This window comes from Catharus ustulatus, chromosome 11 (assembly GCF_009819885.2).
Source record: "Catharus ustulatus isolate bCatUst1 chromosome 11, bCatUst1.pri.v2, whole genome shotgun sequence".
Classification (NCBI taxonomy): domain Eukaryota; kingdom Metazoa; phylum Chordata; class Aves; order Passeriformes; family Turdidae; genus Catharus; species Catharus ustulatus.
The window spans coordinates 10,428,016-10,440,838 of record NC_046231.1 but is presented as its reverse complement, the minus strand read 5'-3'; the positions used below and the strand labels follow the sequence as shown (position 1 = coordinate 10,440,838).

At 38.2% G+C, this 12,823-nt stretch overlaps 1 protein-coding gene across 7 annotated transcripts in view; it reads left to right on the top strand.

Annotated features, from left to right (window-relative positions):
- The window catches only part of TOX3 (TOX high mobility group box family member 3), a 102,274-nt gene extending 90,454 nt beyond the window's left edge, over nt 1-11,820 (top strand). For all 7 annotated transcript variants that reach the window (XM_033069751.2, XM_033069750.2, XM_033069748.2 and 4 more), the window contains 4 exons: nt 5,101-5,370; nt 6,663-6,890; nt 8,221-8,301; nt 9,968-11,820. In XM_033069751.2, the coding sequence (XP_032925642.1) occupies nt 5,101-5,370; nt 6,663-6,890; nt 8,221-8,301; nt 9,968-10,705 (1,317 nt within the window). In that variant the 3' untranslated portion in view covers nt 10,706-11,820. The remainder of the gene's footprint in view (nt 1-5,100; nt 5,371-6,662; nt 6,891-8,220; nt 8,302-9,967) is intronic.
- The last annotated feature ends 1,003 nt before the right edge of the window (nt 11,821-12,823 follow it).

The window sequence follows — 12,823 nt, the reverse complement described above, 5'->3', positions numbered from 1 at the left end:
AAAAGCATCCTGTTAGTTTGATTTGTTTTGATTGGCAGTGAAGTCCAATCCTGTAAAAATTTAGATTAATGGATTCTTTTATCTATGCTTTACTTGTGGAGAAAAAGAATATTGAGGATTTCTTCTAGAGATATGCTGACTTGACTAAAAGTAAAGGGAGTAATTTACAGTCAGGGACAACTGAGGATTTCACTCTACATTGCAGTGCATTTGCTTCAACTTAAATACATCCTTTAAAATATTGCATCAGCTTATGTTACATTGACAGTGATGAATTCCTCAGGCAATAGAATATATAATAGTTTAAGTCAACTTCTGAAACCAGGGCACAGTGAACATAACCATAAATGTTGGATTTTGCTTAGTTATTCCTTAGTTATTTTGGTTGGCAGATTTCTGAATTCCCTTTATCTCATGCAGTGTGGGGTCAGATCGGCACGTCCATGGGGCACTTCCATCAGTCCTCACATGACCAGAGTCTCACTGGAGGTATTGCATATTTAAATGATGGAAGGCTGTAGACATTGATTTAAATCAAGATTTCAGTATTGCTCAAAAATGTTCTGAAAATTAATTTCCTAGTTATATTTTTAAATGTCTTGTTGAATATTTCCAGAGATTAAAATTATATCAGGGTAGGAATTCAGGATTGAATTACTGTATGGAAATGATTCTTAAAATGTAGGGTAGGTATGTGGAAATTAGGACATCTCTCAATGTAATGGCTGGATGCATTTATCTGTCAAAATAAATGCTAACTCTATTACAAGCTATACTAAGTACTGGATGCTTAATGAGTTGCTAATAAAAGAACAAACTGTCTTTTATTAATTTTTTTTTTACTTAGTACTACTCCATGGTACATTGAAAAACACCTTTGATAAAACTGTAAATTGTGAGAGTTTACACATTCCTTTCTTTTTATTTTCTTTTTTTAAAGTCTCCTTACTCCTTTATTTGCTTTCCAGTTTCTGTTGATGCATTGATATTTTATATATTTTTGAGAACTTACTCTTATACAAATCAATGTAAAATAAGCTATATATTTGTCATAGGCTGTGAGATGTGTCCTTTAGCAATAGGACTTAATATGACTTCTGTGGCAGGAGTGTCTAAAGTGATCAGAATTGTTGGGAGTAGGATAGTTTGATGGACAGATATCTTTATGGTTCCTTTGATGAGGCCTCCTAGGAAGTGCTGAATGTTTTAATGTGTGCAACAGGGTGGTGACAGCTGTGTAAGAGAGTGTGCCTACACAGTCACCATAAAGTTGTTTAGAGAAGGGGAAAACATTTTGGACTATATTTTGCTTTTTTAAAATCTGTGTATATAATTAGAATCATAGAAGGGTAAAATTATTTGGGTTGGAAGGGACCTTGAAGATCATTTTGTTCCAACCCCCCTGCCATGGGCAGGAAGCCTTCCTACCAGGTTGCTCAGGGCCTCATCCTGCCTGGCCTTGAGCTTCTCTGTCCAAGGCTTCATCACCCTCACATTAAAGAATTGCTCCCTAACACCTTATCCAAACCCCCTTGCTCTCCATTTAGAGCCCAGAGAGGTGGCCAATGTTCCCCTCAATAAATGTCTCTGTACCTCAGGGGTTTGAAGCACTCACGTAGGATGACAACAGATTGATCTGAGTCAAAGCCATTTCAGTCTGCAGGGGAATTAGACAAGTTATTTCTCTTTTGGTTTTGGTTTCACACATTATGTCCTTGTTTGATTGTCATGCTGAGTAAATCAGGGGTTGAGCTTTGCCTGACTTGCTTTAAGATCACCAGGTTTTGCCTAACTTCAATCTAAGGCTGTAAAGCAGATCAGGCTCAATCAAAACTTGATAGATACTGTCTGCCTGAGAAGTTCATGAATTTTTGTCAGAATTAATCTCTTGTTTTTGCTTAATGTTACAAAAATCTTGAATGCTTTTAATACTCATGTATAACATTTTGGGTTAAGTTTATGTAAAAGAGCTTCTGATATTCTCTGAAATTCTCCCAGTATTTTCAATGGATTATTTTTGGATATGTGAGCTTTTCAATTTTCATATAGTAACGTAATTAGGATGTCATGTGCTCTTGTATTTCCATGTGTGCTTGCGATATAGGATGATTTTCATTGTTAAACATTTCTTTGATAAACATCTCAAGCATAATGAAATGCTGCTGATCCTTTCAGTTTGGTACTGGCCTTTGGTAGTATCAGGGAAAAAAATATGAGTAAAGATAATTGATGGAAATTTTGTTTTCTTGATTTTAGCTCCCTTAGAAGACTTTTGTTTGCTCAGGAGCTATAGAAAAAGGCCATGGACTTTAATATTGCTATGAACTAGCCTCGCTGCCTTCTTTCCAAACCCCTGTACACACATAAAAAAAGGCTTATACTTCTTTGTCTGAAAGCTCTTGTATAGGTACTATAGGTTGTTCAGGCCCTCAGCACTGTGCCATAAAGCAAAAAATGAAAATCCTCTTCCTTGCTTTTTTTAATATTGATCAGCCATATAACTTGAAACTGAAAGTGTAAAAAATACATTGTTTGCTGTTTACATATGGACATACAATACGTACAGTAAGGGATTGGATATTATATGAAACATTTTCTTTCCTATAACACGTCTTATCAGTTTAGTGCTAAATGTCCAGTCTAGATTTTACTAAAGTGCTTTAGATTGAAGAAAAAAAAAAAGGCTAAAGAAATTAGGAAAAGATACAGAAAAAAAAAATTGAGATTAAGTAAGTGGATGCAGAAAACCCACACAAGCATCAAATAGTATCAGAAAAAGGAACAGTTAAGAATTCATGGGCTTGTGTATAAAATTAGATTCTGGGTCAGTGCAAGTCAAGAGAATTTAGTCTCAATAAAATCATAGATGCAACCAAAATGACAAGACTTGGAGTAAATGGTTTGTAACCCATGTCATCATATTTTGTTGCCTCAGTGTAAAGGCCAGAAAGGCTTGTATTGTGTAGCAATAAAGGGAGAACAAAAGCAAGGCTTTTAGGGGTAGAACACCTCCAAGAAAGTACTTTCTGCACAATAATGAAGAAAGTTTTTATGAGATAAGGTTATTCTGATGATCTTCAGCTTCGCTGAAAAAAACAGCAGAGTTTTTCTTCATGCAATAAAATCTGTAAGCTAAAATGACTGGAGTAATAGGCAGAGAGTGATATCGTTTCACAAAAGACTTTGAATGACTTCCAGATGCCACTGCCAATACAAGTCACAATCAAAATGACCCTGTAGTTAACAGCAGTAAATTTTCACAGAAAGGTGCCCTGAAGCAAATGGGTATTTCAGCCAATAAGTCTGATGTTTTGATCTTTCTGTATCAAGTGCTCCACTTTTGGCAAACACACTCATCTCTAAGGAACTACAGTCCTTTACTGAAAATATTAAAAGCATTTAAGAGGTAGGAAACGCAGTGTGGTAGGGTAGGGATGATGAGCCAACCTGGCAATGGCTGGGGAAGCACAGGGAAAATGAGGGTGAGCCCTGTGCAGGGTCTGCATCGGGAGTGTGTGAGCTTAACTCGACCTGTACTGGACCCAGCTGCACCACCACGTGTACTTGTATGCTAAAGAAGGATTTGTTTTTAGTGTATAGGCTTCAGCAGAAGGAGACATGAATGTCAAATTCAGAATTAATATGATTCACTGCTGTAGGGAAGCAGTGAGCTGCAGTATTTGTGTGTAAAGATACAGGAGGTGGGGTGTGCATCTTCTCTACATGTGCTGCTTCTTTGTATGGCATCCTTGTCTCAGCCAAGGAAAGGCTTCCAGGAGCATAGAACCACTGCCTCTGCTGAGGGCAGAGTTGTAAAAAGTAAGGGAAAATCATTTGGACTAAACTTTTACCTCCATGTTGACGCAGATTTTTGAAAAGTGGTTTTACTTATCTGTACTTAATAAGAGAGCACCAGGAAGGTCAGACTCTGTTGTGGAAGTCCAGTAGGCTTCCACAATTGTTGTTTTGTTCTGTGTCATTTCATTAAGGATCATTGCACCTGCTACTAATTGCAATGTGGCTTATTAATAATGAAAGAGTTTTCAAAATCTAATTTATTTCTCATGTTTCTGGCTGTTCAAACAATGACTGTAGATTAATCAGGTTGCTGAATCAATTTGTGAGCTATTTATTCTCTTATTAACTTTTTAAAAAATCTTCTTTTCTGTTTACATGTTCCTTCATTGTGTATTGATCTGTGTGTGGTCAAAAAGAGAAGAGTTTTCATAGGCAGATCACAGCTGACTTTACCTTCAGGGTCTTGCTTCTTTTTATTTACAAATGTGGTAAATGTTGTGCAGATGTAGGAGACACAATTTGTGCCCTCGAGAAACAGTAGAAACCAAACCATGCAAGCACTTGTGTTTCTGAGGCGTGGAGTACAAGGAAAATAAAGTCGGTGATTTGTACATCGATTGCTACTTCCACACGTTTGCTTGTTGGATTAAAGATAAAAATGTGCAGCTTTATGTGATACTTGCCAACAGGGATCTTTAGAAGCATTTAGGATTACTGGACTGGTTCTCCAGCCTGCTGCAGTGAATGCACTCCAGACCTGGCAGGGCAGTGTTCTGTGTTTCAAACAGCTTTAAAATCCCACTCAGACAGGACTGGTTTATATTTACTGCTGTTACTTGTAATGGCCAAGAAAAATGGAAAGTCAGGAAAGGAAGATGCTTTCCTCTCTCCTCATATATCCTTTATATCCCCTCATCCTGCCCCAATTTTGCTTACTTTCTGACAACAGTTTGTGTCTCCTCATTTGCAGTGTTTTCCTGAATCCTCAGTCATCCTGTTTGCCTATGGTTTATGTGGGTATTTTTCATTACATCAAGAGAAGAAATGTTTAAAAATAGAGAAATTAAATTCTCAGTCAAAAAACCAAAATAGCCAGCCCCATTTGGAAGAAAAGTGAAGCCTGGGGCAATTATAGTAACTATTGCTGCATTTAATTTATTAAAAATATATTTAATTCATTAAAAAGAAAGGAAGCAAACTGCATGTTGACAGCACTGGTTCTGTAAGGCTGTGAAAATCACTTCAGCTGATATTGCTGTATGGTAACTGCTGATGTCTAAACAACATTTCCATCTCTTTTAGGATCAGAGTCACACACAAGTTTCCCAGTACCGCCAGGACCACTCTCTGATTATGAGATCCATTGTCCATATGACTGATGCTGCTCACTCGGGAATTATGCCTCCGTCTCAGCTCACCACCATTAACCAGTCTCAGCTGAGTGCGCAGCTGGGGCTAAATTTAGGAGGCACTAATTTGCCACACACTTCTCCCTCCCCTCCTGCAAGTAAATCAGCCACTCCTTCCCCATCTAGCTCTATCAATGAAGAAGATGCAGATGAATCAAACAGAGTAAGTTATTCTGTGTGCTGCAGGGAGCAAGCTTCACACATCCACGCGCTGCATTTCCATGGATGTGGCAGTGTCAGCTCAGCTGCAGTGTGGTCATTTAAAAAGAAATGTTATGGTAAAATGGAATATCAATGATTTGCTGATTACCATCTTTACTTCAGAAGTTTCCATGCTAACCCCATCATAATAAACCTAAGAGCAGACATATACATTTTTTCTCTTTTGGACTAATTTGGCTCAGGTTTTCAGATCTGTTGAATCTCTTCAGGCATCAGTTTTGGACAGTTTTGTCATTTTGGTATTTTCTGGAGCCATGTAAAACATAGATGTGTTTAGAGAGAAGTAAAATAACCTTTCATCTAACTGAAAGTTTAGTTAATTATATTTTCCTTTAAATAAATCTGTTATAAAAGGACAAAAATACTGACCAAATGAAGTACAAATGTTGTTACAGCAGTACAAGGCCTAATTTAAGACTGTTCCATTAAAGGTCTTCTCATTAAGTTGACTGAAGTAATACATGAGGAAAGCTCATTGTACAGGATCCTCAAAATATCAAAGTAAATTACTATCACAGAGGCATATTTAGAGCCACTTGATCCCCTTGTTGCAATAACCTGTGCACAGTTCAACAAAAAAGGGTGCAGGGCACGAGGCACACAACGGGAGCAGAGCTGCTGTAATCCTGAGTGTGCTGCTGGGATCCCATCCCAGAGGGAAAAGAAGGGCTGTTGGAGCCTGGCCAGAGCCCAGAGCTCCCAGTGCTTCCCCCCAGGCACTGCTCCTGCAGGTGGACACAAACTGCCCAGCTGCTGCTTTTTCCCTAAAGGGTGGGGTTTTTGACCCCTGGCCCATGTGTAAGTTGCCAATCTAAGCCTGGGAATTTGGAAATGCCTCCAAACTTTTGCCTTTGAGTCTCAACCGCTGAGATTGTATCTTGATGGAAAAACATAGATGGCCTCTTCAAAATGTGCTCTGACCTAATCTTAATTTTTAAAATAGAAATTAGCATTGGGGTGTCCTTTTTCAGGTTAACTTCATAAGATGTGACTCTCAGAGCCATGCTTAAAATGAGTAGTAACTACTCATGCATTTAGTTCCAGTAGATCCAACGAGATTACACTAAGTACTCTTTGTTAGAGAGAAGAGTCTGCACAACAGGATTCTCCCAAGTGTTGCCTGCATAATAGCTTTATCCATATAATATTAAGACTGACTGTCAATAAGCTTTTGCAATTTATCTCACTTATTTCATGCATTTATTGACTGTTCTTGTTCTTACTGTTTGTTAGGCTACTGGAGAAAAAAGAGCTGCCCCAGATTCTGGCAAGAAGCCCAAGACTCCAAAGAAGAAGAAAAAGAAAGACCCCAATGAGCCACAAAAGCCAGTGTCAGCATATGCCCTTTTCTTCAGGGACACACAAGCTGCAATCAAAGGACAGAACCCGAATGCTACATTTGGAGATGTTTCAAAAATAGTGGCATCTATGTGGGACAGTTTAGGAGAAGAACAAAAACAGGTAAATTGGTGCAGGGTTTTCTCATAAGATATAGTAATCCTTGTAAGAAAATCCTCCTACCTCTGCTCTGAGTGGACCATGCTGCTTGCTTATGTAGAACTCTACCTGTATAGAGCTACACAGAGTTTTGAACTTGAAGACCTGTCATATAAAAATTATTTTTGTAAGAGCCAACAGGTAATGTTAAATGACTATATTTGTCTTTAAATTTTAAAGGGCAGTTTGTAGAAGAGCTCAGGTTATAGTGTCCTGGAGTCCTCTTAAAACCATCTTTTGATGATTCCTATTTCAAAGCCCTTGTTTCCTATTAGTAAGTTAGAAAAGAGGAAGGTACAGCGTATTTACCATTTCCTTTGATCTGCCTTATGAATTTGCTACAAAGCGTGTTGATTTCTAACCTTTGAAGCCAATCCTCTGAGTCTCATTACAATGTTGTGTGTGAAATGCTATCTCCAGCTCCAACTTGGTACAGAGTGATGAGTTTTGTACTTCCTTGAGGGCTATTCTTCTTCCTATACACATGAAACTGCTGCACATGGATTGAAAGGGGTTAAAAAAAATCCCCTTTGTTTGTCTGTTCCCAGTAACAGTTAATAGAATCTTCAATGGAAGAACAGATTCCCAGATAGGCCAACTTTTGGCAAGAGATGAATGGTACTTGTTTCTGAAATCCACTTAGAAACTTTTAGTCTGATCTAACAGATGATAATGAACATGATTTAAAGGTGAACTTTAAAATTTACTGATGATTAAAAATACAGATTTAGTAATTTCTGCCTAACTGTGCTTGTTTAACTCAATGGGATCCTCTCATGCTGGCTTTGTGGCAAGTCCAAGGTCTTTGATCCACTTTTTTAAAAGGTGTACAGATTTTTTTTATATGTAGTTCAAATACTTGTTTTGGAAAAAAAAATGCACAGGTGTGTTTTTCTGTTCTAGACTACTGCTGATACATTTTGGCATCTGAAATACTCGATGTCCTAATATCCCTGCTACTTGGAATCAATAAAATACTGTTTTCTGAGAAAGGAAAGAGTGCATAATAGTCTTGTCAATCAGTTGGTTGATCAGACTGATGTCAGACAGCAGCCTTTTGATATTCCTGATAATCAACATAAATTGTAGTGCAAGTTCAGCAAGTAGACCTGAAAGCCTGTAACCACCTGCAAGAATATTTAGAACTTTCAGGGAAGAAAAAGCACATTTAACCATAGAGTGTTCTCAGGAGTTTTGGTCTATGTTTTACGTTTCTTTGCAAGTGATTTGGACAGCATTGTGGCAAAAACATCCTAATAGTTGAAGATGGTGAAATTGTGGTCTCTTTCAATAGGTATATAAAAGAAAAACTGAAGCTGCCAAAAAAGAATACCTAAAGGCACTTGCTGCCTACAGAGCAAGCCTTGTTTCTAAGGTAAGCCTAACATTGACTTCGATGCAATGCAAGTGATCTTTTACCAATGCTACTGAAATATTTGGGGTAAGGGGGGGATGCTATGCAAAATAGAGGTAGAATCCTAGGATTTCTGTAATACATCTCTACAAGATGTTGTGCTGTTGCTTAAACCCTGCTTAGTCTCTGTAAAAATAATTTCATCTCTGGCAGAATGATTACCAGAAAACATCTTTGTAATTGTACATCTTCCTTGAGCTGCGGAGGCAAAATAATGCACTTCACCACAAAAATAAAATTCAGTCATGAAAAATACACTGACCTTTTAACATTAATATTTGCAAGCTGTTTGCAGAGGTTTGTTTTTCCTCAAGTGCTGCTTCTCAAAGGACAGGCTTGCTTTGCGTAGAGTTGGAGCGCAGTTGTTGTGTGACAAAGCTTAAGTGCTCTTGCAGGTGAGGGGAAAGGAATGCATAGTGGCTCTGAATTTGGAGAGTACTAAAAAAGGGGCTAGCTGGCAGTGAGCCACCTGGAGTGGATCCTGAATTAAAATAAAACCTGTGAAGAAAAAGAAGCTCTGCTGTCTTGAGAATTTACCTTTCTAGATGGCAGCACTATGCAAGTTGTACTTCTGTTGCATCTGAGTATCATAAATGGAAATGTGCTTATGGACATCTAAAATATGGGTAAAACATTACCAAGGTGGTTATTTATCTAATAATATTTTATAAAGATCAATTACAAAAATATATTCAGTCAAAAGAAAACAAGCAAGGGTGATGATGTCTTAAGTCCTGAGAATATTTATTTCAATGTACAACTGCAGAGCATTAGTAAATAATACGGAAAGTTGCTGTGTGTTTTAATTAATGATTGAAAATACAACATCAGAAATTATACACATGTTTTTGAAAGCTGGAAGATTTCTTCCCCTTGTGTTAAGAAGCTGTGTTTTATTGTTGCCTCTGGGGCTCAGATAATATTCTAAAAGCCTTTAGTGTCACAATGCTAAGTTCAAGATCAGCAGGAATTCTAAATACCTTTGTGGGATATTATTTTGTGAATCTTAAGTTCCCATTTCAAAACCATCAGAAATGATATTTTTTTCCCCAAATCAATGGGACCACCAAGTAACTTCTGGGTAGATTGCAGGTAGAAATGACTTTGTCATTGTCTCATCTCCTCTAAAGTGAGACATCCTTGCTGTAGCTTTTTCACGTGAGATGGTTGCTCAGGGCAGGGATGGGATAGTCACTTGTGCAGCACAATTTATTACATTCTCAGGGAAATGTCTAAAGACATCAGTTAATTACTTGTTGGTTGATAACTCATGGGGTGAGGAGTGTGTGTGCTGCTGACCCCCAAAGAGCAGGGTTTTTCTAAAAACATCTAAATGTGTTGGGCCTGTTCAGTGAATGTATGTGACATCTGTGACTTCCTGGTGTTGGTCAAGAGCACAAGTTAGATTTTGTCCAAGTAAGACCTGGAGGGAGCATATAGGGAGGCAGATAAAGAGGTGATACAATGTATTGGTGGTGAGTGATTGTTTTCAGACTGCAGATTGATCTTTTCTGATAGAAAACAAAAGATGGCAAAGGTCTCTGAGTAGCTGTTACTTTTATTACTGTGTAAACAGTAACAATGTTTTTTCTGTTTAAAAGACAATTAATTTCTCTTCCACATACAGGCTGCTGCAGAATCTGCTGAGGCCCAGACAATTCGTTCTGTTCAGCAAACACTGGCATCCACAAATTTGTCTTCCTCGCTTATTCTGAATAGTTCTCTTTCTCAACACGCGACGGTTTCAGCGTCTCCCCAAACTCTTCAACAGCCCCTTTCCAGAGCAATTGCTCCAAAACCCTTGACCATGAGACTGCCAATGAATCAGATTGTAGCCTCCGTCACCATTGCACCAAACATGCCAACAAACATTGCAGCTCCCTTGATAAGCTCTATGGGCACAAACATGGTGGCAACGCCGTCTTCATCTCAAGTCAGTCCCTCCATGCAAAGCCAGCAGCACCAGATGCAGCAGCTCCAGCAGCAACAGATGCAGCAGATGCAGCAGCAGCAACTACATCAGCATCAAATGCATCAGCAAATACAACAGCAAATGCAGCAGCAGCATTTTCAGCACCACATGCAGCAACATTTGCAGCAGCAGCAGCATCTTCAGCAGCAGATTAATCAACAGCAAATGCAACAGCAACTGCAGCACATACAGCTTCAGCAAATGCAGCAGCAGCAAATGCAGCATATGCAACACCAGTCCCAGCCTTCTCCTCAGCAGCATTCTCCAGGAGCCCCACAGATCACTTCTCCCATCCCTGCCATGGGGAGCCCTCAACCAGCACCTCAGCAGCACCAGTCACAAATACAATCCCAGACACAGACTCAAGTATTATCGCAGGTCAGTATTTTCTGAAGACAAATGATCTTGCAACATGGCTTTGTGTTGATGGAGGGGGTAGGGGTAAACCATATTTGGCTGAAAACTGTAAATTGTTGATGGTAGTTATGCAGGGATGCATAACAGATCAAATGATCCTCTAAAGTGTCTATTAGATAGGCAATAAAGAACTACAATGTAGCTGTGTATCATCTTTTAGCTGACTATAAATCATTTTGTTTAAAAGAAAAAAATGCTGTTCTCTTTTTCATGTGATGCCTTTTTAATTTATTTAAGCTTTACCTACAATATGTGAATCAACTGGCCTAATAAATACCTGGACCTTATGACTGCAAAATGGCCTTTCAGAGTTATTTGCTATAACCCTTCTTTCTCTAAAAGTGAGTAATGCACTTCAAGGCAGTATGAACTCATGAAGCCCTTAAAGCACAGTTGTAACTACCTGTAAAATTATGATTGGATTTCATACAATCATACTTGTATAACATGAGTTAGTTGATGGCATTTTTTGTCATGAAAAAATAGAGTAAATCACAGATTTTTGCCAAAGCTCTTATTTTTTTTCTCTCTTAAATGTCGTCAGATAAACAAATGCAAGTAACTGGACTTAAATGTTTGACCCAACTTTTCACTTCATTTCTCCAAATAAACCTGCCATAGTTCATAAGATAATATATATTGACATTTACCCTCTTACGTTAATTCCAATTACAGAACAAATGTGAATATTATATTCTGTGTCGAAGTGATGAGTTTCAGATTTAATACACTGTATTTTTAAAAGGGAAATGCACTTAAATAAAACTGTTATTACAGAAAGCTAAGATGAGAAATGCAAGTTATTAATACGCTGTAAAACCAGTAGAATATTTAAATGAAACTCCACAACTGAATAATCAATGTAAATATTTTCTTTAAAAGTTGTAAGTTTTCATATCATGTGTTGTAAAGTTTTCATAAATGAGGCTTTAATGTAAACACTGGTAACATGAATTATTAATTGCTACATTGCTTATTGTGTTTTTATGCTGTTTTATACTTTTTTATGAGTTATGATAGCAGCAATTAAGTTGTTTGTATTTTGCTTATCTAAAATAAATGCTTTTATCTTGCTATAGAATAAACACATTTCAGTAAAACTGATGAGCTGTAAGTCTTTGATAGAGAAACCAGAAATGTTTCCTTCTGGAAATGCTTTCTTGGACTTTTTTAACTCCTTTGGATTTTTATCAAACATTCTGGGTGAACAGGTACCAATGGGAACAAAGCAAGCATTTGACTTTTGTACCCTCCAAGATGCTGTGCTGGCAACTTTTCTGAAGTGTCTGTGACTTCAGAGAGAGAAAGCAAGTGGTGGAGTCACAGGACAGTCAGGGTGCCCAGTGCTGATGATCTGCAGGAACAGGGAAGTGAACCTGTCCCTCTGCAGTCATCTTCAGAAATGCAAACCAGCACAAATTGTGGGTTTCTATGAATCCAAGAGTTTCAGATGTAAACATAGCTACTGCTGTGGGCTTCCCTCTGTAAGCAGCTCTTGACTTGGGCTGGTCCTGAGTTTTCTGACTTGTATTTTCTTGTTGAGGTAGAATGTGGTGGTGGGGGGAGGATGGAGGGGCAGGTCTTTCTTTCATAGGAGGGGTTTCAAAACATTGACATCCAGTGTATTGTCAGATTATTAGTGCTGTTCCTATATCTTTGCTCTGAACAGAAAGGAGAGAGCCTTTATTTTCTTGTTTCCCTTCTTTGCCTGCAATATCTGTGCTGTGAGTGCAGTCTGACCACTATCCCCAGTTGTCTGGCATGATTAATTACAGCATCTGTCCTGTCAGAAGCTATAATGAAGAGGTCTTGATAAAAATTGCAAATTACCACTGGCAACAATCTTAAACTGCTTATGATAAAATGAAAATTAAAAACAGCAAGTGTCAAGCCTGAGCAGAATCCTAATCCTGTTTGAGGCATGGCTCCCATGCTCAGACTATAACCCAAAAATAATGGAATGGAGATCCCCAAAAAGTTGCAGCCAGACTTGAGGGAAGAAGTACTATGCCATGTGAGTTTCTTCATAACGAATTCAGCTTTCAATATTTCATCATCCTCAGGTACTCTGTTTATTATGTACAAATATTGAAC